The 26,359-nt window shown below is 47.5% G+C and overlaps 1 protein-coding gene across 1 annotated transcript; it reads right to left on the bottom strand.

The window, feature by feature from the left end:
• POFUT4 (protein O-fucosyltransferase 4) lies at nucleotides 1-26,359 on the bottom strand. Its single transcript, XM_090056976.1, has 3 exons — nucleotides 24,005-26,359; nucleotides 19,121-19,746; nucleotides 1-6,484 (listed from the first exon to the last, which is right to left on the bottom strand). The coding sequence occupies exons 1-3, from the start codon at nucleotides 25,229-25,231 to the stop codon at nucleotides 6,337-6,339; spliced, it is 2,001 nt and encodes a 666-aa protein (XP_089913102.1). The 5' UTR covers nucleotides 25,232-26,359; the 3' UTR covers nucleotides 1-6,336.

Raw genomic sequence — 26,359 nt, 5'->3', positions numbered from 1 at the left:
AATAGGAAATCATCTTTATTTAATAAGACTAAAGAACTGGTCAGGGAGTACAAAAATAAGGCAAGTGATTCTAAAACTCTTATATACAGGAGACACTGCTTATAAAAAACAATCAGATTTGTAGACAGTGCATGTTTCTAGCATGCCTACTACCCATATACCCTCATTCTGTAACTGACTCTGCTGCCATGGCAGGTCTTCTCATAGCAGGCCAGCACTGACTGTTGTAAAAGGGCAGCATGATTGAGGAAAGTTATACAAAAGAATACAGTTGCCTATTAGGGCTGTGTGAAGCTTTGGTTGCCGAATCTCTTGAATCGAATTAGGAGACCCTTTAATTTCTCCGAATTGAATCAGAAAAATTTTGGCAATTCAGACATAGACACAGCTTTAAGTGTTTTTTCTACATACCTCAAGGTATCAGGCAGCTCATGAATGCTGATGGTGGGGCAGATGGAGCATCCCACAGGAGTGTACGGGGGGCAGTGGGGATGTCCCCAGCACACTTGGCAGCAGATCTGGAAGTGGACCAGAAGCACTTCTGGTCCACTGGGGAGCATGCAGCTCCCCCACCTGCCTGCTCAGCAACTGGTGCCTCCTGGGTCTGGAGAGGCACCCAGGGTCCCCCTGCGGCCGATCACTGAGCTGGGGGATATGGGGAGCACCCCCAGCATGCTCCCTGGTGGACCCAGAAGTGGACTGGAAGTATTTCTGGTTCACTTCTGGGTTCACCACTGAGCACTCCTGTAAAACACTCCATCCACCCACCCCAGCATCATTGTATTCACGAGATGGGCCTCGTACCTTGAGGTATGGAGAAAAAACATTTAAAGCTGTCTCTATGGCCGAATTGCTGATTCTCTGATTCAGATTTGGCCAAATCAAATCACTGTCCCTGAATCGGGCCGAATCTGAACTGAATATGGCCCATTTTGCACACCCCTATCGCCTATACGGTGTGGAGCCACATGGGAGTTCTCCTGTACATTAGGATGAAGGCCAAATGGGAGCATCACTACCATTCAACCTCTTCCAGTCTTCCCCTGTGAGAGGAAGGATCCAGGGGACAGTCACTGACACCAAGACAGCTCTGCAGTCCATGGGGAAGAATTCCTTTTCCTCCTTCCTTCTCCAGTTTCCAAGCAGCTAACCAAGGTACTAAGGCAGGGCACTGGAAGAAAGAATTTAGCTATAATGCTTATGCTCCTGATTACAACATATGCAATATATACATCAGACATACCGTTTATAATCCTCGTACTATGCCAGAGAGATGACAGCAGAAACAGCTAATCCAATCTCTCATTTTACTGCTATCAACAGGCTGGAAGTAGTCAAGAAGAAATGTATAAAGAACTGAAAAATACATAAGACTTAAGTGAATAACACTGTTTTAAAGGTAAGTTAATGTCTATTTCATTCAATTTTTGAAATGCATTGTTTTATGTCACTGCAATAAAACAGGACTGAATCTTCTGGCAGTGTGGGGATGCAGTCAGGAAGGCCAATCGCACCTTGTCATGCATCCACAGATGCATCTTGAGCAGGTCCAAGGAGGTGATCCTCCCCCTCTATGCGACACTGGTAAGGCCACAGTTGGAGTACTACGTCCAGTTCTGGGCACCCCACTTCAAGAGGGATGTGGACAACATGGAGAGGGTCCAGAGTAGGGCCACTCGCATGGTCAAGGGGCAGCAAGGCAGCCCTTATGAGGAGAGGCTCAGGGACCTGAACCTGTTCAGCCTCCACAAGAGAAGGCTGAGGGAGGATCTAGTGGCCTGTTACAAACTAGTCAGAGGGGACCAGCAGGCATTGGGGGAGTCCCTGTTCCCCCAGGCACTACCAGGAGTGACTAGAAATAACGGTCACAAGCTGGCAGAGGGTAAATTCAGATTAGACATCAGGATGCGCTGTTTCACTGTCAGGGCAGCTAGGATCTGGAACCAGCTTCCAAGAGAAGTGGGGCTGGCTCCTACCCTGGGGGTCTTTAAGAGGAGGCTAGACAAACACCTTACTGGGGTCGTTTGACCCCAGTACTCTTTTCTGCCATGGCAGGGGGTCGGATTCAATCTGCTCAGGTCCCTTCTGACACTACAAACTATGAAACTATGAAGTACATCTGCACTACAAAATACAGGTGCGGTTGGGGCACAGATGCACCTTTCTTCCATGTTTACTTTAATCTAGCTAGCACAAACTGGAGTGAAGACAGGTATCCACAGGCTACCTGAAGATGTTCTGATTCACTAGTATGCTTGTATTTGGGCTGGTAGCCAATTTGAAATCCCATGTTGCCACGTCTTCACTAATGTTATTACCCTAAACTTCACAGACAAAAGGTATCAGGGATGTTCCTAAATATGCTGCAATCATACCATTCTTTTGCTGAGCAGATTTGTACTTAAGTAGTTGGAGACCAAAACACAGCTAACGTAAATAGTTACATATTTCATCTCACTAGGGTCCTGAGAAAAACCATGACTGTGGATTGTGTAAAAACTGCGAAATTCGCCCTACACCATGATTTTTAAGGGATGTGAGTATAGGAGACAGAAGGCCAGACCTAACAGGGGTTAGCCCTCTCAAACGCAGGGCAGCCCAGGCCTGCGTTGCCCAGGCATGGACTTCGGGTGGCTGCACCTGGGGGGAGGGGTGCACAGACAGAGAGTCTGCATGCAGCCAGGTGGCACTGCTCACCACAGCAGTTAAGTCAGGGAAGGGGCATATTGAAGCCCCCACAGGGAGAAGAGAGTGGGGCAGAAGCAGGGTCAGGACACAATCGGAGCCCAGGCGGCTTCTCCAGAGAAGGGGCTTCTGCCACTGCATACAGCTCGGGAGAGGCTCGGACCTGCTGGGCAGAGGTGCCCCCCAGATCTGTGCACAGGGTGGAGGTGGGCTACTGCTGCGGACCAGGTGCTGTGCTCTACTGCCCCGGGAGCATGTCATAGAGCCCAGCCCGCAGCAGCAGCCACCTCTGCCCTACACAGATCCAGAGGGCACATGCCCCCCAAGCCTCTCCTGAGGTGAATGCAGCACCGGAAGCCAGTCCCAGGCCCCGGATGAGCCTCCTAGGCTCTGATCATCCCACAACCTGCCCCAGGGACCCACACACCACAGCCCCTGCCCACTCCCTCCCTGTGGGGGTCTCAGTCTGCTCCCTGCCACGCCCTTTCCCCTTCCCTAACTTACTTGCTGTGGTGGGCAGTGCTTGGCATACTGTCTGGCTACATGCAGGCTCCGTGTCTGTCTGTGTGCACCCCCCCACAGCTGCAGCCACCTGGAACCCGTTTGCAGGCTGCCCTGTAGCCCTCTGCACTGCCCCACATTTGAGGGGGCTAAGCCCTGTTAGCTCTGGCCTTCCATCGCCTATGGCTATGTGCCTGCCTGCTGTCCCTGTATGGGTAAAGTATCATTTTTCACAGAACATCCATGGAACTACCAGGACCATTTGCCAAGATCAGTGGTAGTTCCATCAATGTTCTGTGAAAAATGATACTTTACCTGTGCATGTGCTCCAAATTTTCGACAAAAAAATCTATAATTTTCTCAGGGCCCTACTCATCATGCACATGCATATAGTTATTCCCTCCAACCAATCACCCTGATGACCCAAAACAAACTGCTGCAGGTTTCTTTCTGATAAGGGCAGATAAATTTGTTATAGCAAAGCACTGAAAATGTATTTAACTGCCTTCCCTGTCTTGGAACAATCATATCAGTTCTGGAAAAACTACTGAATTGAAAGGCAAAATAGAAAACATATAGCCTGTTACCACTCAGCTCGTATTTTCACTTTTGTTCTAAAAACAAGACCTACATTTTTCATCCAGATCTCTCAAGCAACTTCACACACAAAAAAGATTGACACTGTGTAGAGATGATTATTATTGGCAACAAAATCAATTATAAAACCAAGTTATAACATGGAATATACAATCACATAAAAGAAGACTGGAGGCTTTTCTGCCCAGGGACACTTGAAAAACGTGTAAATTCAAAGTGGATTATTTAAACTCGATGGATCCTTTGTGTAGATGTTCACATTCAGATTTAAAATGTACTTAACTTGGTTTAATTTACTTGTAGAGTGAATTAAAGGCACTTCAATTCTGAATGAGTGCAGGAATTTGATTTGTGTAAACTATCTCAAAAGTTTATTCAGATTAATCTTTTTAAGTGTGCCCATGTAGGCAAATCCTGAGCAATTAAAAGGTGAAGTGGTTTAAGACGGTATTAAGCTGCCTTTCAGTCAAGAACAGTTTGTTAACAGGGAAGGTGCCAAAACACAAATAGGCAGAATTAATTTATGTAGTGCCTAAATTCATATAAGTCTTCAAACATCACATAATCCTGTAGCTACGTCTGTGAATCTGTAGTCCAATTCTGTTTTGTTGCTATATGTAATACTAGCTAAAACCTGTAAAACGTTTGTGATTACATTTTTATTGCAAAAGTGTTTCTTTAAATACATGATTTTTTGTTATCCTTTGACAAGCAAAACTTCTCACCTTCAAAAAGGCTACATAAAAGCTGTCTGTGTGTAAACAGAGGTTTAGAAATATATTTTGGCAAAAGTCTAACCTTGTGACTTGTCTGTAGTCATAGAATAAGATGGCCCTTGAACACGTGACTAAGGGCCCTTGTATACATGAGGAAATTGCCCCTTTTAGTGGTTTAATTGCCCATTTTAACTATTTAATTGTGTAACAGTCTACACTGGGGGTGTCCAACCTTTTTGCATGTGGGGCCGGATCATGAACTTTTTATCACCCAGGGGGCCAGCGAGCCATATTCAAAGACTTCACAGGAAGCGGTATCACATCACTCCCCTCCCCACCCCCAAAACAAAAGTACAGTGTTTACTTTCATTTCCCATTGCAGCACCTCGGGCTGCAGAAAACAGCTTGGATGGCCGCATGGTGGCCCGCGGGCCGTAAGTCGGACAAGTCTGGTCTACATGTTTGGCAGCATGTTATGATTAAATGTTATTAACGGCATATACGTTTGGCAGCTATTTTAATGATTTTTTTAAAATAGCAAACTAAAACACATCCCATGTATTTTAGCTTGCAATGTAACAAATTACAGTAATATTCCTCACGTGTACAAGGGCCCTATCCAGAGAAAGCAGCAGGGATGGTGCACTGGGTGCTGGAAGCTCAGACTTGACAGGCTTCCAGTGCCCCATACACTGTCCTTGCCACCTTCTCTAGCTGCCAGCACACCCAGCTGCCTTCCTGGGGCACCCAGCTTGTTCCCAGGTTGTCCCAGGCAGCAAGAGTGGTACATGGGGCGCTGGAAGCCTGCCAAACCCAAGCTTCCCTGAGCACACCCAGGCTTCCAGTGCCCCATGCACTGTTGGATCCGGTGGGTGCTGCCTGCAAGCTGTGGCTGCACTTGTGCAGCTAGCATCCTGCCCATGTGGTCCTGGGGGGCATCACTGAAGAGAGAAGCCCCGGGCCCCCCTGCTGCTCAGCGGCTATGCAACTGGGCAGGGTTAATGATTGTTAATAAAGTGAGACAGCACATACTAAATTGTACTCAGTATGTAAACTGCACATGTACTCACGTATATACAGTGCATGGGCCTAGACTGCATTGTTCTTTCTACATCACTACCTGATTTATAAGGGCAAGAAATACCACTTCTGAAATGAGAGGTCCACCAAGACCACTGAGATTGTGGTCATTTAACAGAAACAAACTATTCTTGATGAAGTGGTGCAAAAAGAAAAAGGCTCCCTGAAATTTAGTGTTCTTGAGGCATAGTCACTTGAAGGAAATCTTTAACACTGAAATGTCCTAAGACATAACCCCTCCCTTCAGACACAGATCTTTCCTAGTCCCTTCATTGGAAAAGTTACCTGTTCATAATAGTTAGATATTCACCATCACTCTGATGAAAAATAAGCAAACATCCATCTTAATGGGAGGATTAAATGACAGGCAAAATAAAAATTATACTTAGTATTGAGAGATAACATTCCCTGAACAACTGAAGACATTTCAGTTGAACCTCAGAGCTCAGGTCTCTGTTCACAACCCTTTGGCACAAAAGATGATACTTTTTGGTCAGAGAGAAATGCCACTGAATGTGCAAGAAGACCAGTGGATGCCTTCAGACCATGAGTGGGACTCACTGCTGAAGTAATGTGTGGGAAGAACCCAAGTCTCACTGGGGACTGACTCTATTCACACACCAGAAAAGTAAGGTCTCCAAAGTCAGAAGAAGGTACAAAAATTGGCTGGTTTTTTCACCCAAGACAGCTCTTGGGTCCAAGTACGAGTCCCTACCCTCCCACTCTCCAAAACTGAACTGGGTTCTTGTGATGATGGTCAGTGCTGTCTGGTCCTCTTGAGGAATATTTCATGCATATAATCCCAGAACTTTCCCTGATGCGACTCATTGTAGTGAATCATGGCAGTGAGGGCTTCACTTTGGTCAAGGCTTTGCCAGTAATCCTGCAGCCACATCTCCTTCCAACTGAAATATACACGAGAAAGAAAGCACAAGCCATTACTATCTGAGAGGGTCTGGGGCTGAAGCATTATTAAGACTTAATTTTTCTCTCACCTAGGAGGGAACACAACCCAGGACAGAGTTTGGGGGGAACTGAGTATAAAATACCAAATTACGGTGCCACTATGCTCCCACAGCACGTTCAACAGAACCTGCAATGTAATTTCCCTTTAAAAACAACAAAACCTCACTCCTGGCTTTGGGACTTGTTTGGAAAGAGCATGTGAAAATGTAATTTCACTCAAAGACACGTATTTAGCACCTTGGCAAATAAAATCCTCTAATAAAATATAACCTGTCATGGAACTACCTCTAGGTTCTGCCAACTAGCTCTCAATGGCCCAAACAGTTGTACTTAGAGTTGCACTGAGACTGGAACTCATTTCATATAAAACATTCAATGACAGTTATAAAATGGCAGAGTGCTGTTCCTATCTATCTAGGTTATATCTGAAGTGATAATTGAGAGGTGAAAGCCCTTCCCATCATTGACCCCCCTCAGCCTTCCAGTTCCTTTTTTTTTTTTAAATGCAAGGGTTTTCAATTTTTTAATCACATGGACTACATCTTTAACATCTGTCAGGCATCTCCCTTCCCATTCGTGATTGTGTTGACCTCCTCTCAGTTTGTTCGGGGCAAGTCAAATATGCCAGGGCTTTATTTAAGTAGTCACTAACATCTTTCTATATCCAGCTACATCCGACTGGGCACATCTGTCTAGTTGCATCCTACTGGTCAGCTAATCAAGACTATTATACATACCAGCCAGAAGGAATAAATGGGAGGTTATGCCAAACCTAAGCCTGTGAGTTACTCACAACTTATTGCTTATCCATGGTGCCAGATTCCTGCACTTCCCCTCTCTTCCAAACAGAAAAATGAGTACAGCACTTTCTGTATCTGTTGTATACACCAAACAAAGGATGAAACTTTGTGGGTGTATTGCCCAGAAGCAGCCCTCCTTTATGTACCAGAACCCCAGAGAATGCACACAGCACATTCCAAACACGTTCTTTGTGAAGCAAAAAGTGGATTCTAGACCAAGGGAATCAGCTTTCCTTTATCAAATGCCATTTGAGATACGAGGTTTTTTCAGAATATGCTAATAAAGATCTCAGAACAGACCTTCCAGTACTGATTAAAATGCAGAGGATCAGGGTAGAGATGCTTGTACCTGCATACAAAGCATGTCTGCCTCAAACCCCAAAGGTAAAGCACAACATTCAGTTGTGCCATAAGGTCACTCTGCCTACCAATTAATTAATTAACCTTCTGCTCAAGGACCACCTCTTCTCCCTCATCAGTGCAGGTTAGATGCTTTTTGTGAAATTGAACAGTGGTGGTGGGAATACGTGAAAAGAGAGCACAATTGTTTAAGGCAGTGGTTATCAACTGCGGGTATGCGTACCCCTAGGGGTACTTAAAAAGGTTGTAGGGGGTATACAGAACAGATGTAGCTGAGAAATGCCACGTGCTATGCAGCTGCAACGTAGCACACAGGTGGCAAGCAGCTGGGTCCAGCTGGCAAGTCTATTGTGGGGGAAGGAGCATGGGGGGCAGGGCAGATTGAGGCCCCAGCGGTGGGAGAGGGAATGGGGCTGGGGCTGTGTAGCGGGGGTGGGGCACGACAATAAGCCATGCACAGGGGGGGAGTGGCTCCCACTGCCATGTGCACCCTTGGGAGGGCAGGGCGGATTGGGGCTGGGGCGCCACCAGGCCCTTCCCAGCAGGGGCTGGGCCAGGTTGTGCTTGGGGTAAGCAGCAGTGGCGCTGGGGGGGCGGGTTGGAAGAGCTACGGCGAATTCTGGAGTGGCTGTAGCCACTCCCATAGGCGATGAGGGAGTGGGACTGGGGCTGTACAGCTGGGCGGAATGCAGGATGGAGCCTGCCCTGCCCTGTGCAGACCCAGGGGCATGTGCCCCATACCCTCCTGGGGTGCACATAGCAGCAGAAGCCACCCACCTCCCTGCACCCCCTGGACAAGCTACTCTGTCCCACATTCCGCCCTGATTGTGCCCCAGCCCCACTCCCTCCCTCACCATGAGGGCCTCAATCTGCCCCACCCCCCCTAAAAACTAGAAAAAAAATATAAAGGGGTACAGGAGCCAAAACTCTGAGTCAGAAGGGATACACTTGTTAAAAAAGGTTGAAAACCCCTGGTTTAAGGTGTTTCCCCCAAGCTGTAAGAAGTGGTAGGGAGAGAACAGAAAAGGAAATAATTCTGAAGCTGAAACCTGAGGAAATGTGGTTGGAGGGAATTATCAACGTTAAAGTTTTATACTCTTTCAAAAGTGAAGCATGGGCAATTGTGGTTTGTGTTTAGAATTTCTGCTGCATACAAAATAAAGCTGAGATTAACACCATGTAGACTTCCTAAAAGAATTAAACAAGTATAAGGACAGTAAGGATAAGCTGGCATTTTTCTTTTTGCATTGCTACTAACAATTTTTATTTGAGAAACAAATTTCCCTCTGACACTTACAGCTTTCTTTCTGCTAAGGAATACTGCCCTTAACAAGAAGGAAATGGCAGTGAATTATTCAAATACAAACACCATTACAGTTAATTATCTAGCTTTAATACTGTGGGGCAACTGGTAATACCTCTTTATTGACAGTAGCAATGATGCAGCAGTAAATTATATCGACTCTATTTGTATGCTTCTGACATAGTTTTGACTGCACATTTCTTATCCTGAATTTTCACATGTGCATGAAACAGATTGGCATGCATCTCCCTCATCCCGCTAGCATTTCTTATTTCCACTTCTAATGTTTCACATTACCAAACATTTGTAGTCTTTGGTTCATCTCACCTCCAATCTGAGCAGTCCACCCAAGGGACTACACTTGATCTTTGCCACACATAATATTCAAAGGCACTGAGGTAACTAAAAGGATATTGTCACTCACCTTCCTAAATGCATATATTTAGCATGATATTGTAATCTACCCTGATTCTGAAAAAATAATCCACATTAGAGAAATAAATGGGACCTTTACACCTTACTCAAGATGTGTGGACAACCACCTTCTTTCATTACATGTTTTTGGAAGTGCTATATACAGTAGGGGTGTGCGAAGCGGGTCCTATTCGATTCAAATTCGGATTCAGCCCGAATCAGGGACAGTGATTCAACTGGTTGATTCAGATCACTGTCCCTGCTTTGATTCAGTTGAATCTGAAGATTCAATGCTGATATGGAGAATCAGCAATTCAGATATAGACACAGCTTTAAAAGTTTTTTCTATATACCTTCAGGTAGCAGGTGCATCTCATGATTGTTGCAATGCTGGGGTGCGTGGAGTGTCCCACAGGAGTGCGGGGGGTGCCCAGTGGTGAAGTACTTCTGGTCCATTTCTGGGTCTGCCAGGGAGCATGCTGGGGGGCCCCACTGTGCCTCCCCGGCTCGGTGATTGGCCACAAGGAGACCCCGGGTGCCCCCCCAGATCAAGGAGGCACCAATCACTGACCCAGGAAGGCATGGGGGGGCGTTCCCCAGCAGACCTGGAGGTGGACCGAAAGTGCTTGTGGCCCACTTCCAGGTCTGCTGCTGAGAGCACTGGGGAGCCCCCCTACACTTCTGTAGGATGCTCCACGTGCCCCAGCACCATAGTGTTCATAAGCCGCCTGCTACCTAGAGGTATGTAGAAAAAACATTTAAAGCTACGTCTATGTCTGAATCTTTACGAATCAATTTGGAGACATTAAAGGGTCCTCTGATTCAATTCAGATTCGGCGATTCAGCCACCGAACCAAGCCGAATCTCCACTGCACTGAATCAGGGACCAAAGCTTCGCACAGCCCTAATACACAGCCCTAGAATAATTTCAGGTTTCAATCCCTAGTAAACAGGAGCTGTAATCAGGAGCTGTATTCACAGACACCATGCATGGTCACCGATTAGATGGAATGATCTAGTTGGGGACCATCCTGCTTTGAGGAAGGGGTTGGACTAGATCATCTCCTGAGGTCCCTTCCAACCTTACTTTTCTATGATTCTATGAGTGCATACTTTAGAAAAGTGGTTCTCTACCCTTTTAGACTGGAGACACCCATTGTCAGACACAAAGCACTCCCCAGAAAATGTCAGTTCTTAGTTTTCACTATTTTTTGACTACCGAAAAATACTAGACCAATTCTATTGTTGCAAAGAATTCAGACCACAAAAGTGCAGGATGATTTTAACACTATTAATTCCTATTCGACTTCTCTGGGTTTTATCTTGTGAATCATGTTTGTACACTTAACAGTACTAATATTGTATTCCACCCTGGAGCACACATGAAAGGATCCCAGCTATGGCACCCTGCTTGAGAATCACTGTTTTAGAGGGAAAGCATAGAACAAGGTATATATTCATAGATTTCACAGACATTTAGGCTGGAAGGGACCTCGGAAGATCATTGAGTCTAGCCCCCTGCCCCAGGGGCAGGAAGTCAGCTGGGATCACAGGATCCCATCAAGATACATGTCCAGTTGACTCTTAAAGGGATCCACAGTAGGTGCTTGCACCACTTCTGGTAGCAGTCAGTTCCAGGTCTTGGGGGCTTAGACTGTAAAGTTCTTCCTTATGACCAGCCTGAAATGGTCTTGGAGAAGTTTGTGCCCATTTGACCTTGTCATCCCACGGGGCGCTCTGGTGAATAGGTGTTCCCCCAGATCCTGATATACACCCCTTACATACTTACAGGCAGCCACCAGGTCCCCCCTGAGCCTGTGCTTTTCCTGGCTGAAGAGTCCCATAGCTCTCAGCCTTTCATCATAAGGCCTGTTTTCCTGACCTCTTATCATGTGTGTGGCTCTCCTCTAGATTCTCTCAAGCTTTTCCACATCCTTTTTGAATTGTGGAGCCCAGAACTGGATACAGTACTCCAGCTGCAGCCTCACCAAGGCTGACTACAGCAGGAGGATGACATCCTGGCATTTGCGAGTGAAGCATCTATGGATGCAAGCCAGAGTTTTGCTTGCTTTGCCAGCTGCAGCATCACATTGGTGGCACATATTCATCTTGTGGTCAGTCGTGACCCCCCCAAGTCCCTTTCAGCCATGGTGCTAGCAAGCACAGCACTGCTGAGCCTATAAGCATGCTGTGGGTTTTTCTTCCTGAGGTGGAATACCTTGCATTTTCTGGAGTTGAAGGCCATAAGGTTTTCATCCGCCCATTTTCTGAGCCTGTCAAGCTCAGCCTGGATTACCATCCTGTCCTCAGGTGTGGACGCTTTACCACAAAGTTTGGTGTCATCGGTGAACTTGGCCAGTCCACTCCTGACACCAATGTCCACATCATTAATGAAAATGTTGAAAAGGACAGGCCCAAGGACGGAGCGTTGGGGGACCCCACTGGTCAAGGTGCAGCACTTCCATAAACTACCACTCTCTGGATCTGACCTTGAAGCCAATTCCTCAGCCAGCAGACTGTGATGCGGCCGAGGCCATGGTTGGCCAGTTTTTCTATGAGATGATCATGGGATACCAGATAGAAAGCTTTTTTAAAGTTGAGATACTTGACATCAATATCTTCTTCCTTGTCCAGGTGATGTGTCATATGGTTGTACAAGGAGATGAGACTGGTCAGGCAAGACCTACCCACAACAAACCCATGCTGGCTATCCCTCAAGCAGTTGCCTTCAGCCAGCTTGTCAAGAATGGTCTCTTCGATGATTTTCTCCAAGATCTTCTCAGGGATGGAGGTCAGGCTGATGGGCCTGTAGTTCCCCAGATCTACTTTCCTCCCTTTCTTGAAGATAGGCACCACATTGGACTTCTTCCAGTCCTCGGGCACTTTGTCTGAGCGCCACAAGTTCTCAATGATCTGTGCCAGTGGCCGAGCTATGATGCTTGCCAGCTCCTTGAGTACCCTGGGGTGTAAGCTGTCTGGGCTGGCTGACTTGAAGGTGTCCAACCTCTCAAGGTATGTTCCTTCACATGGTCAACACTGATGTAGGGTAACAGTTATCCAATGCCCTGGCTGTCCCATATCGTATTGGGCAGTGCTGTCCCTTGGGGCTGGTGCAAAATACCTCATACCAAAATACCTATTGAGCAGGTTGGCTTTTTCCTGGGCATCGGTTGTCAGTTGACCCATATGGTTTAGCAGGGGTCCAATGTTACCATTGCTTCTCCTCCGGCTCCCCACATATCCCCAATAAAAAAGGACTTTTTATCGTCCTTGGTATGTGTAGCCAGTTGGAGTTCAGTTGCAGCCTTGGCTGTCCTGGTTCGCTCCCTACAGGTCTGGACCAGGGCAGAGTACTCCTCCTTTGGGATGGATCCAGCCTTCCATCCATTATAGGCCTTTCATTTTAGATGCAGGAGGTCCGCTAGTTCCCTGCAGGGCCAAGGGGGCTGCTGTGCCCTTTAGCTGTCCTTCCTCTGAGATGGGATAGACATTGCTTGTGCTTTTAGGATTGCTCCCTTGAGGAGCAACCACTCGTCCTGAACTCTCCCCTTTGGGTCGTGGTCCCTTAGGGCCTCACCAACACGCCTCTTGAGCTTGTCAAAGTCAGCTTTCCTGAAGTTGAGGACTTCTGCTTCGCTTACTGACTTGCCTGCTTTATGGCAGATAGTGAAGGTGATCAGCTCAGGGTCACCGTCTCCTAGCTTCCCTTCAATCATTAGGTCACTGATTAAGTTATCCCGCGTTGCCAGTAACAGGTTGAACAGCGCTTTGCCGCTCGTCAGTCCATACACTTCTGGAGTCAGATAGAGCTCATTTGTTGATCCACAGACTTCTTGAGTCACATAGCAATCCATCCCCTGTTCATTATCCTCCCAGGCATCCACCATCATTAGTTTAGCGAGGCCAGGGGATACATCTCTGAACATTCTGTTTAATAACTATTCAGTGATCTATCATCCATGAATTTGTCTAGTTGCTTTTTGAATCTGGCTATACTATCTGCCTCTACAGCCTCCCGTGATAATGAGTTCCACAAGTTAACTATGCACTATGTAAAGAAGTGTTTTCTACTAACTTTGTTAGTTTTAAACCTGTTTTCTACTGATTTCCTCTGCCTACTCTTCCTGACTTTATAGTTGCTCCAATAAAAGACTTAATGGAAAAAACCCTTGCCTCTCATATACTTCCTGGACTATCATGGCTATAACAACTCCAGCCCTACTGTGCTCAAAAAGAACCTACACCAAATCCAACTCAGGAATACAAATCATACCCTTATATGACAGGAAGCACATAGAGTAGTGTTCTGTAGTCTAAAGTAATTGGGAATGCCCTTTTAAATAGCATGCAAGTCTTCTAAGTGTTCTCACTGTTCCCAAAGCAGCTGTTTGGGAAAATTAGGGTTGAAAGGGACTTTAGGAGGTCATCTAGTTCAACCACCTGCTCAAAGCAGAACCACCCCCAACTAGATCATCCCAGCTAAGGCTTTGTCTACCCAGGTCTTAAAAACCACCAAGGATGAAGACTCCACAACCTCTTTGGGTAACTTGTTCTAGTGCTTTATTATCCTTCTCATGAGAAAATGTTTCCTAATATCTAACCTAAACTTCCCTTGATGCAACTTGAGACCACCGCTTGTGTCCCCTGCCACCACTGAGAATAGTCAAGCGCCATCTCCTTTGTAACCCCCCTTCAAGCAGTTGAAAGCTATTATTAAATCCCACCTCAGTCTTCTCTTCTCCAGACTAAATAAACTCAGTTCCCTCAGCCTCTCCTCAGAAGTCATGTGCCCCCATCCCCCAAACCATTTTCACTGACCCCTGCTGGACACTATAGATTAGATTGGTTCACATCCATTCTGCAGTGAAAGCCCAAAACTGGACACAGTATGCCAGATGTGGCCTCAGGGTTGTATAGAAGGGAATAATCATGTCCCTCGATCTGCTGGCAACACTCCCACTAATGCAGCCCAGTATGCCATTAGCCTTCTTCACAACAAGGGCAGACCGCTGGCTCATATTCAGCTTACTGTCCACTTTAACTCCTAGGTGCTTTTCTCCAGAACTGCTGCTTATCCAGTCAGCCCCCAGCCTGCACTGGTGCATGGAACTCTTCTGACCCCAGTGCCAGACTTTGCATTTGTCCTTATTGAACCTTGTGAGATTTCATTTGGTCCACTCCTCCAATCTATGCCTTTCTGAAGCCTAGCCCTACCCCATAGTGTACTCCCCACAGCTTGGTGTTATCTCCAAACTTGCTGAGGGTGCACTCCATCTCATCTTCCAGATCACTGATAAAGATACCGAACAAGAACAGTCCTAGGACTGACCCCTGGGGCACTCTACTTGATACTAGCTGCCAATTAGACATCTAGCCATTGATTACTACTCTTTGAGCCTGATGAACCAGCCAGCTTTCTATCCATCTTATAGCCCATTCATCCAACCTATAGTGTCTTAGCTTGCCTGCAAGAATGTTGTGGGAGACCATATCAAAAGTCTTGCTAAAATCAAGGTACAACATGTCCAGTGCTCTCCCTGCCTCCACAAAGCCAGTCATCTCAACGTAGATGGCAATTATGGTTGGTCAGGGATGACTTGCCCTTGGTGAATCCATGCTGACTGTTCCCAAACACCTTCTTCTTCTCCAAGTGCTTAGAAATGGATTCCTTGAGGACCTGGCTCCATGTTTTTTCCAGGGACTGAGGTGATCTTCCTTCTTCCCTTTAAGATGGGCATTGTATTTTCCCTTTTCCAATTGTCTGGATCTCTCCCAATCACCACGTGTTTTCAAAGATAGTGGCCAGAGGCTCTGCAACCACATTGGCCAATTCCCACAACTCCCTTGGGTGCATTGTGTATGGCCCCATGGACTTGCAGCTCTTCTAAAAGGTCCCTGATGTGTTCTTTTACTATTGTTGGCTATTCACATTCTCCACAAACTGTTCTGCCAGGTGCAGTAGTCTGGAAGCTGACTGCCTGTGAAGAATGAGGTAAAAAAGACATACAGTACTTCAGCCTTTTCTATATCATCTGTCACTAGGCTGCCTTCCCTATTCATGAAGGGACTCATACTTTCCCCGATCTTCCTCTTGTTGTTCACATATGTGCAGCAACCCTTCTTGTTACCCTTCACATCCCTCACTGGCTGCAACTCCAATCGCACCGTAGCTGTGTAGGCAGGTTTTGCACATTAATACACCTAATTAATAAACCTTGGTATTTGGATCTCCCTGTTGAACCAAGTTGATATTTGGCACAAAATGGTGAAAATTCTGTATTTCTTTTACTCCATTCAAAATCCTTGATGATTCTTTGTGTAGGAGGCAAAAGTCACAATGAAGACTCCACTGGAGAACTTTAGCACAAGGCAGATGGCACAAAAAGCATTTAAGTTTTGTGCAATTTCTGCATTTTACCTTTTTCTAAGAGCCCAGAAATGTTACCTCTTTAAATAATGGGGAAAAAGTGTACTATGGTTCACTGAGATACAAGGAGACTTGGATCTTGGAAATATTGACTTGTGCTACACAAAACTACCCAATGACAACCTCCAGACAGAACTAAACAGTACCCTCAGTTTGCATCTAGCAAGGTTGTTTCTTCTCTCTTATTCAGTAACTACACAAGCTTTCCTAAACTGCTTCTGTACTGCCACCTGCTGCTCAAACTGCTCGTCTCCTGGACAAGTGTTAGAAGAAAAATGGGTTTCCATACCCCAACAAAATGTAGCTAGTACTAAGTGCTGTGAAACAATTCTGCGGTCTCTTGGTAGGTGCATTTGTAATGAGAATAGCTACTTAGAAAAGGGTAAAAAGATATGCAATGATATATTAAAACTCCTCAAAACAACCAACCAATAGATGATAAAGTGGAATAAAGACTTTTCAAAGCCCCTTTTAAAAGAGCTCAATTTTGTAGCTAGTCCATATGTGAATTAGGGCTGTGTGAAATTGAGACGGTTGCTTCATTTTGACCAATTTCAAGCTTGAAACAGCGAAACTGAAATGGAATGAAGGGCTTTGAAACAGCCTTGAAACAAAATGAAGGCAACTAAAATGTTTCAAAAGTTTTGAAACATTTCTAGTTTTGAAGCAGCTATCCAGGTGATGGGAGACAGGGGAGAACCAGGGGTGCGCTTCCAGTGGCTCCGCAGCCCCATGTGGCTCAGCCGGGCAGGGAGCACAGCCCTGGCTCTCCCCACCTCCCGTGGCCAGGCTGTGTTTGGTGGGGCTGGCGGAGCCAATGGAAGCGCAGCACTGGCTCTGCCCGCCTCCCGCTGCTGAGCTGTGGTCTGATCAGCTCTGCCAGCCCCATGGAGCTCAGCCCAGTGGCAGAGGCAGGCAGAGCCGGCACTGCGATCTACCTCCCGCCACCGGGCTGAAATCCACAGGGCTGCAAAAAGCTGATCACAACGCTGGGGAACACAGCTGGGCCAAGTCCTCAGCCCAATCACAGCAAATGCTTCCCCAGCCTGATCAAAATGTTGAAACAGTGTCAAAACAATGAAATGGAACGGAACAGTACTTCCAAAATGAAACAAAACTCAAAACGAAACACTGTTCCATCAAAATGTCAAAACAGATGTCGAAGCAGAACACTGCTGTTTCGCACAGCCCTAATGTGAATCACATATAGCATTGCATGACATTTAAAACAAGAAATTTGTACAACATGAGCTTCCTAAGGAATTTCTCTGATCTCAAGGCAAATATCTTCTGGGGTAATAAATTAGTTAACATTTCAGCGGGCCATTTTTAGAAATAAACAAGCTGCTGTATGAAAAAACCTAGATTCAACAGTTATTACATCCCAGGTGCTTCTTATGCTCAAATAACGTAATAGAAGTTCCCCTTAAAATTCAGATTTGATTAATATCTAATTCTCAATAATAACAAATACCACTGACAAGTTGAAAATCTAAGCATCTTCCAAGTAAGGTTTCAGACTTAAAATGGTGGAGTGTACATTTTCAACACAGTGCTTTCTTATCAACATTTTAACATTCTGATATGGAAAGCCATAGTCACAAAGTTATAAAGAAAACCCAAAAACTGATAAAAACGTGGGATAAAGTAGGCTATTTACTGACTGCATTTTCTAATATTTGAGAGGAGCGTTTCTCAACCTGTGGATTGCGACATAAGAATATTTGAAAGGGTTCCAAACAAACTTTAAAAATGGATTCTCCTTTAAAAGAAGAAAAACAAACTTTAGAAACCATGTGTTTTCCCTTGCAGGCTGGCAGAATTCAAGCCTGCAAGGGACTGCTTGGGACCCCCATGGTCCACACACCCTCTCCTATCCTACACATTCAGGGACTTGGGCTCATGAGTCAGGGCTGTTTTATTGTTAAACTATTTACTGGCTTGGGACTGGCCACCCATGTTTACAAATGAGTCCTGGTACAAAGAGGTTGAGAACCACTGTTTTAGAGCAATGGTTACACAAAGCAGAACTCACATATGAGTGAGTTAAGATTAAGATATGGAGAATTTTAGTTCACAGAAAACAGGATGAGTAAAGTCAGACCATTTACAACCGATTCCTTCATCTGAAATACTAGCAGAGATACCAAGGACTAAATGGACTGTAGAAATTAACCTTTCTCCCGCTGCTAGCAGTAGCTGCTTCAGAACTGGTTTGATATGTACTGCTAGTAGCTTTCACTTTCCAATAGCCAAGATTAATCCAGGCTGTGTATAAAAGATTCCAGTTGGTGGTTATGTATGTTCAGTACACTTGACCACTATTGCACAAAGCAGGACAACACCCACTCAACATGTTATGTTCTGTTTTGCCAATCTCTTCAGAAAAAAATGGGACTAAAACCTGAGACACTGGTCTGCTCTATATACATTTTAAAGTTCTATTGTACTTTTAATAAAAGTTGGAATTTGTCTCCAACTAGAACAAACTTCAAGGTAAATTTTCTGAAGCACTCACTCAAAGTAGGCCTATTTCTCATCTTATTAAAGCCAGTGAGAGTTGTATTGTGGTCTTCAATGGAAGCAAAGTTAGGTTGACAGTCTTCTGGGGAATCTCTCCCTCAATGGCAACTTTGTACCAAATTACATAGCATCTTTCAGACAAGGACTGCAGAGTTCTTTAGAAAGGTGGGGGACGCTGTTGTCATTTCCTAGTTGGAAAAGCTGAGGCACAAAAATGTGAGTTGACTTGCCCCCACACACTGAACAATTCAGGAAAACAATCAGAAACAGAATTCAGTTCTCCCAGACTTCTATTTCAATCACTTACCATTTCCCAATCCCCTCTTTCAGCTCAATGTTTATATCGAGTTTATGTAGTTGCTGCACTACACTCCATATATGGAACCATTTCAAAGTGCTCCACATAGTTTGGGACGACTTTGGGCTCTATTAAGGACAGCCAATTTTCCAGCCCGTTGGGAGCCCTGAATGCTGGATGACATGGCCCCACATGCTGTTGCACTGGTACACAGGGTTGTTGTTCCAGGGCTGGATCTGGTGGGTGGGACCAAGACAGTGCACCAGATCACACCCCAGGACTGACTCTGTGCTGGATCAGGCCAGAAGACTGATCCCATTCATGGGATCTGGCCCACGAGGCTAGAAGGTTGAGCACTACTACTCTAGGATTGAAAAGCATTACCAAAAATCTGCGTTAACTGAGCTTTAAAAAAGAATTATTCCAAAGCACATGATGTTTGTACTGTACCTGTCTCCTTCAGGGATGTCCTCAATATTTCCAAAGCCAGGAGCTGGCATAGGACACCCCATGTGTGTGAAATGAGCTATGTGGGGTTTAGGAGCTTTCACTTTTCCATGAGATTTTCGGTGCTCTCTCTCAGCTTTCATTTGTTCATTTACCTTGTCACAGACAAAACACTCAAAGCCGTTCAGGTAATTTGGCAGAGTCATATCATTCACTCCCCACTCTCGTGACTTCAGGCTCTGCACCAGAAACTGGTTTTTAATGCCTCCTGGCTTCTTAAACTCTAGGTATTTCAAATATTCCTCCCCATTCCTGTCCAAGAAGTGAAGGTACTCTGCTAGCTCCTGGGGGCTTCCAAAATCATCCACAAGGATGATGGACAAGTTATCAGGTATCCAGTCCCGCACAGATGGGGATCCTCGGTAGACAGGAATGGCTCCCACATGCAGTGGACGCCACAGTTTTTCTGTTATGTAGTCACTGCATATTGCATTCTCCATGGCCAGGTGGAACTTGTACCTGGAGATAAAGGTCATGAATTCAGAATCCTCTGTTGTAGCTGTAGAAGTGTCTGTCAGTCTCTCACTGGGAAGCTCTCGGTTATGCAGGCATTTGCCATAGGAGTCTACCTAAAACAGTAAAGGGCATCTTTACAAAAGTAACTTTTCTGTTTGTTTCAAGCTTGTTTTCAGTGTGACCAGGGTGGGTAGGTTTCTTTTAAAATTCCTTCTAAACAGGTCTTAAGAGTCTAAGTCACTCTTTCACTCCAACTTCTTCTTTCTCAATGAACGGATTTAGCAAAAACATTCTAATGCATCTAAAATTCATTGGAGCATCCTATTTCCATTTTTCAGTCTTTACCCCTTCTTTGTATCTTTTGCAGGAAGAACAGATACCCTAGAAGATCTCCCAAAGTCAATGATAATTTTTTGTTTCTTGCAACAGAACTATACCTCAAATATGTAATCACAACTGACAGACAAGCGAGGCAAAAACCAACTTGGAGATGAACAGCCCTTAGGAAAGGGTAAGTTTATGAGGGGCCAATTCAGTAAAACGTTTACACATGGGAGGATGCAGGACTTGCTTTTTTGTTACATTGAAGTTTTTCTTACTACATAAAACTTAGAGTACTCTCCTTTCTAAACTGTTGTACCGATATTAATCAATCCATGTTACACCCTTTTGGGGAAGGCTGGCAGGTGAAAAAGTTTCAACTTGTAAAAGTGATGATAACCAATAGAGAAATTAAAAGGGTACGGTCACTTGAAGAGCCAGTCATACTCAATACCAAGTTAAAACCCGATGCAGGCACTTTAATCTGACCTGAGTCCACCAGGTAATTTTGTATTTTTACAATTAGTTTCCTATTTCTGTTGCTTCCTCTGGCTCAGTGATTCTCAACCAGGGTGAAAGCAGGGTAAATTCGCACCTTTACAGACTAATTAACTTATACATTTGTATCTCTCTACATTCTAATACTAGCCAATTGCCTGTTAAGAATGACCCGGGGAGAGGGGGGACACTTGGAAAGCAAATGTGTCCCCCCCCTTCCCTGTTCCTTGCCACCTCCCCTCCCTGCTGGCTGTTGTTTGGGGGGGGGGGGGGCGCCAGCCTCTGGCTCCAAAGAGCAGATCTGGAGGGGTGAGGCCAGCACGCTGTCACCCCCCTCTGCCTCCAAGGAGCACAGGTCAGGGTTAGGGCTCTGCTGGCCTTGCCCCCTTCCCCTCTGGCTCCTCAGTCCCCACTGTCATGGCACCACTCCACTGTCTGTCCCTGTCTGTGTAGGGCACTCTGACTGGCTGCCAAGACAGCCAATCAGAGTGCGAATAAAGCACTGCAGACAGACAGACTTAGGCTTTTATAATATTCCAACCAGCTCTGGCCTTGGCTCCCCCACCCTGCTCCCTGCAAGAGGCAGAATACTGGCAGCATGAGGCATTAGGTGGGGGCATGCCATCCCAGCCCTACCCCCCATCTGTCATTCTTGACAGGCAATTGGCTAGTTAGAATAAAAGCCTTAGTCTGTCTGTCTGTTCCTAATGCTTCATTTGCACTCTGACTGGTTGTCTTGGCAGCCAATCACAATGCTGACTGAAACAACCACAGTGCTCTGCATAGACAGATGCACATGGTGGAGCACCATCCTAACAGTGGGGACTGAAAGGCCAGAGCACCGCTGGTCTTGACCCCCTCCCGCCCCAGCCCTGCTCTTTGGAGGCAAAGAAGGATGATGAAGACAGACTGGGATGGCAGAGTGCTGCCATGACAGCAGGGACAGAGTGGGGGGAGAGGCCAGCACAACTGTCCTTGTTCCCTGTCCCCCCCCAAACTCCTTGGTGGCAGTGTGGAGTGCTGGCAGCACGGTGCTGGCCTCATGTCCCCCCTACATGCTCCCCCCCACCAGTACACAGGGCTGGACGCAGGGGCACGCACGAGGCCGGAGGTGGTGCAATGGCACAATGGAGTGCAACTAAGAGGGAGGGAACAGAGCGTGGGGGTGAGGCTAGCAGTGCTGGTCTGCCCCTCCCCACCCCAGTCCTGCTCCTTGGAGATGGCAACACAGCACTGCCCCACACCACCCCCAGCTCTGGCTCCCCCACCAAGCCCCAATAAAAGCTGGCAGGGAGAGGGAGATGGGGGGGAGAAAGGAAAGGGGAGGGCACAGTGGCGGTGCCCTGCCGCTGCTGGACCCTGAGAACAGCTGGGAGGGAGGGAGGGGGTTGCACATGGCCAGACAGGCAGCGTAAGTGTGAGGCACTGGGGGAGGGGAGGGGAGGCAAGCGAGGCAGGCATGGGGCTGGAAGCAGAATGGGGGGCAGGGGCTGGAGGCAGAATGGTGACAGTGCTGGGGGTACGTGGTGGCACTCCATCCCCGCCCACCCCTCCTCCCCTGTCATTCTTGATTGGCAATTAGCTACTATCTATATATGAGAGAGGGAGAAAGAGAGAGAGCACAAACTTTTGTGAACCCAGGTTCACTTCATCAGGCACTATAAAAGCATTTCAGTCAGGGTGCTACAGGGAGTGTGAGAAGATAAGCAGATAAAAGGCAGGCTCCTCCTACCTGGCTGCTCCCCCACCCCAACAGCCTGGCCCATGCGGAGATTCAAGGAGGGTGCTGTGGTGCACTTGCCACTTTGATTCCAGCTCTGCCCAAAGTTTAAAACCAATTGCCTGGCAGCAGGATTTCTAGTCAGGCAGGTGGGATACAGTCAGGGAAGGGGAGAAGGTTCACAGAAGGGCAACAAGGATGATTAGTGGCATGGAAGGGCTTCCACGTGAGGGAAAAACTAAGGCGGCTAGGCTTATTCAGTTTAGAAAAGAGATGCTTGAGGGGGGACATAAGGGTTTACAAAATACTAAATGGTAAAGAGAAAATAAATAGGGATTTATTATTTACTCTCCCACACAATACAAGAACTAGGGGTTACAAAATTAAACTAGTAGGTAGTTAAGTTTAAAACTAGCAAAAGGAAGTTATTTTTCACACAACGTGGCACTAAAGTATGAATTGCCACCAGATGTTGTAGAAGTTGATGGCATAGCCAGATACAAAAAGGGACTGGACAACTTCTTGGAGGAAAGCGGCATCAGTAGCTGTTGAGCACAGGTGTGAGGGATACAGCCTCTGAATTAGGACTTCCTAGACCTTGAATGCTAGAAACTACAAGTAAGAGAGAAACAGTAGAAAAAAACCCCTGGTTATATCCAGCTCCCTCTCCCTTTCAGCATCCACTCTCTGCCACTGCCACATGGGGCTTTTGGTGTCATGGACATCTCTGAGCCTAGGTTCGAATCCAAACAGATCTCACTTGCTAAGAAAACTGAAAGCCGCAAAGCTAAGGGCAATGCCTGGATACTGGGCAGACCCCACACTGGACAATGGCGAGTCCCCCCACAATACCTTGTTAAGCTGTTCATCACTGCAGATGGCCAGCTGGAAGTGGCAGGGATGATGCAAGTTTTCTTGTTGTTGCAGGCAGCATTTCCAGCTAATTCAGGATTTCAGTCATCAGGCACTCCATCACTGTAGCCAAACAGACTGGTGCCTGAGTTCCTACTCACTCAACAGAATTGCCCTTGCAAAGCAGACAGGGCACCTGGCCTACAGGGAACAGAAATTGTAGCCCTGCCTGAGAGGACCTAGACTTGGCCTTAGTCTGGACCTTCCCTCCCTGCTTCCCACAGCTGGACATGATTTTTGCTCTTAGAGAACCACAGAGAACAGTCAGACTGGGAGGGACTTCCACAGGTTATCTAGTCCAAGCCCTCTGCCTGAGGCAGGATTATTCTCATCTAAACCATCTCATACAAGTCATAATCTAAACTCTACATAAAATGACTGTCAACCCTGACATTTTACCAATACCAACCTAGTACCTTATTCTGCCATGGGCACAGAGGGGGAACCAGGGGAGCCCATATCCCGCTTCTGTGAAATGTTGATGCCGGGCCTTTTAATGAGCCATTCTGGATGGCGGTTGGTGGACAAAGCCCACCAAGTCGAACTATAAGCTCCCCTTGGTGATGGGGACCGTGCAGGGCACATCCCTGATGACTTGAGGCAAGTAATTACTTAGGGTATCAATGATTACAGGAATGGCAGCAAGGGCACAGTGCACTGACGGGGGCACCAAGCAGAGCACATTGCCCACTGGCCCGCCAAGTCCAAGGAGCCAACGAACACTGCCCAGAGATGGTACAGCACCAGGGTCAGGAAACAGCTCCCATCTTCCCACGGGGATGCCAGGACGTTGCACCAGGCACCTGATCCAGGAAGCCTGAGCCTGCCCTGATCCCCTCAGGCTTTCTTTGCCTCCTTACACTGAGTGAGGCCCTTCTGCAGTCTCCGAGGTGGTGAGCCCGGGCTGGCAGACAACTCACCTGGATGTAGTTCATAAGCTGGCGCACATAGCGGTCGCGATCGGCGGGCACGTCGCAGTGGGACTGCAGGTAGAGCACGGGCCCGTAGCCGCGCCGGCGCCAGCGGTCCTTGTCGGGCAGAGGCAGCGGCTCGCGGCGCAGGTAGGGCAGGCCCGGCAGCCACTGCAGCGTGAGCGGGTAATGCGACTCGCGCCGGAACGTGGCCGTGTAGTTGAAGAGGCGGATGCCCGGCGCGTGCGACAGCGCGTAGTTGTTCATGGGCGACTCCTCGTGGAACAGCGCCCAGGCCTGGTGCGGCAGGCGCGGCAGCGGCGCCTCGTAGGCGCGGAAGTCGGTTCCGTAAAAGAGCAGCGCTCGCGTGCGCCGCTGCTGCCACACCTGGCGCCGCCGCGTGGCCAGGCACGAGCCGCGCGCGCAGTCCACGCGCGCCGTGTCGGCGGGAAAGTGCGGGAAGAGGCCGCCGCTCCACCACAGCAGGATGGGAAGCGCCCGGTTCGCGCGTGTGTCATTGTTACCCGGGCCCCGGTACGCGGGCGCCACCACCGCCCCCAGAGCCGCCCCCACTCCCGCCGCCCATGGCTCCGGCTCCTGCCACACCGCCTCGGCCTCGTCCCCAGTCGCCGCCCACTCCGAGTCCTCCGGCGAAGCCAGCGCCAGCGCGAGGACGCAGAGTGGCCAGGCCCCACCCATGGCTCCAGCGGCACCGCGGAAAGCGGTAGCGGAAAGACAGCGCGCCACCGCCCCGCTACAGCCTCTGTCTGCGCGAGGGACGCTGGCCCCGCCCCGTCGGTGCCTCGCGCAGACGCACTCCCCTGCTTGGCGTGAAGGGGGGGCGGGATCCCTGAGCTTCAGGCTTCGAGCGACCCGAGTGGGACGGCGCATGTGCGGCATCACAGCGCTCCGCCAGCCAGTAGAGGCCGGGACAGGAGCTGTGCCCGGGGCAGCCGGTGGAGAGAGCAGCGGCTGCAGGGAGGGGGCGGTGCTGCAGCCGGGGGAACCGCTGTCCCGGCCCCTCCGGCCACACTCGGGGGCAACTAGAAGTGCTGGGGGTCGCTGCTGTCGGGTCCGGCTGGCCTGGAGGGAGGAGAACAGCAGACTTGGGGCAAGAATCCTCCTCCCCCCGCACCTCAAGAGAGAGGAAATACAATAGTGGTGGGTTAGACCTGTGCACCGGAAGACAAGCATGGTCTGAGCTGGAATGCAAGAATAGGATCGGAAGGAAAGCATAGGAAAGCAACTCTAGTTCTGAGGTTTGAGCTTCCCTGCCCTTGCCTTAAAGGCAGCTAGACAAGTTCACGAGAAGCTGTAGTATGCAAACGTCGAATTAAAATTTTAGAAGGCAGAAAGTCTCATCCACAAATAAATGAAAAGGGTAAGAAACCTTTCTTTGGGGTACTGCTAGAAACAGGATGCAGAAGTCCACCAGAGGAAGCTCAGGAGATGCCTTTCCTTTCTGTGAACCCATCTCCCATTCCTAGGCAACTCCCATAAGCAGTGAAAGGTACAGATACCCTAAAACTCCTCCAGAACAACTTACTCCACTCACTTAAGGGACAAGTTGCACGAAACCCATCATTTAGCTCAATCTTGTATTTGATTTTGGACAGAACATGGGAGCATGCCTTCCGTTCCACATTATAACCTCCCTGTAAAATACGCTAAGACAAATTAAATATCCTTATTGGGTATTTTCAAACAAAATTGCAATACCTAAAGAGGTAGGTACTGCTGCCAGAAAGTTTAATCTGAATTTTATTTTTGCACTCTAGAAAAAAAACCTCAGCAATACTCCTGTCACTTAAAAACAAAAACAAAAACTTCTCGCTCCATATATACTTGAGATGGTTTTTTCTATGCCAGTAAAGAACAAAGCCTACAGAATTCTAGCTGTTGCTATGTGATAGTGCTAGGTCATAAAATAACTAAAAGGATTATAAAAGTGGACCAAAAAGCAGCCATAATTTGACCCAATTTGATCTCAGAAAGGAAAAAAGGAGTACTTTAACAAAATAAGTATTTTTAAAGCTTCTACCCCTTCTAAACAAAGCGCGCCACTGGCCCTGCTACAGCCTCTGTGTCTGCATGATGGACCCTGGCCCCGCCCTGTTGGTGCCTTGCTCAGGCGCAGACGCTCTCCCCTGCTTGGCTGGGGGGGATCCCTGAGCTTCAGGCTTCGAGCGGCCTGAGTGGGACAGCGCATGTGCGGCATCACAGCACTCCGCGCTGTTCATCTTGGAGTCATTATTGACTCCAAGATGAACGTGGGCCGACAATGCGAGGTCTCGGTTGGCAGGGCTAACTGCACCTTGTCGTGCATCCACAGGTGCATCTCAAGTAGAGCCAGGGAGGTGATCC

Source organism: Crocodylus siamensis, chromosome 7 (genome assembly GCF_052110815.1).
Source record: "Crocodylus siamensis isolate JL-2025a chromosome 7, ASM5211081v1, whole genome shotgun sequence".
Lineage (NCBI taxonomy): Eukaryota > Metazoa > Chordata > Crocodylia > Crocodylidae > Crocodylus > Crocodylus siamensis.
This window is presented reverse-complemented; position numbering and strand designations above follow the sequence as displayed.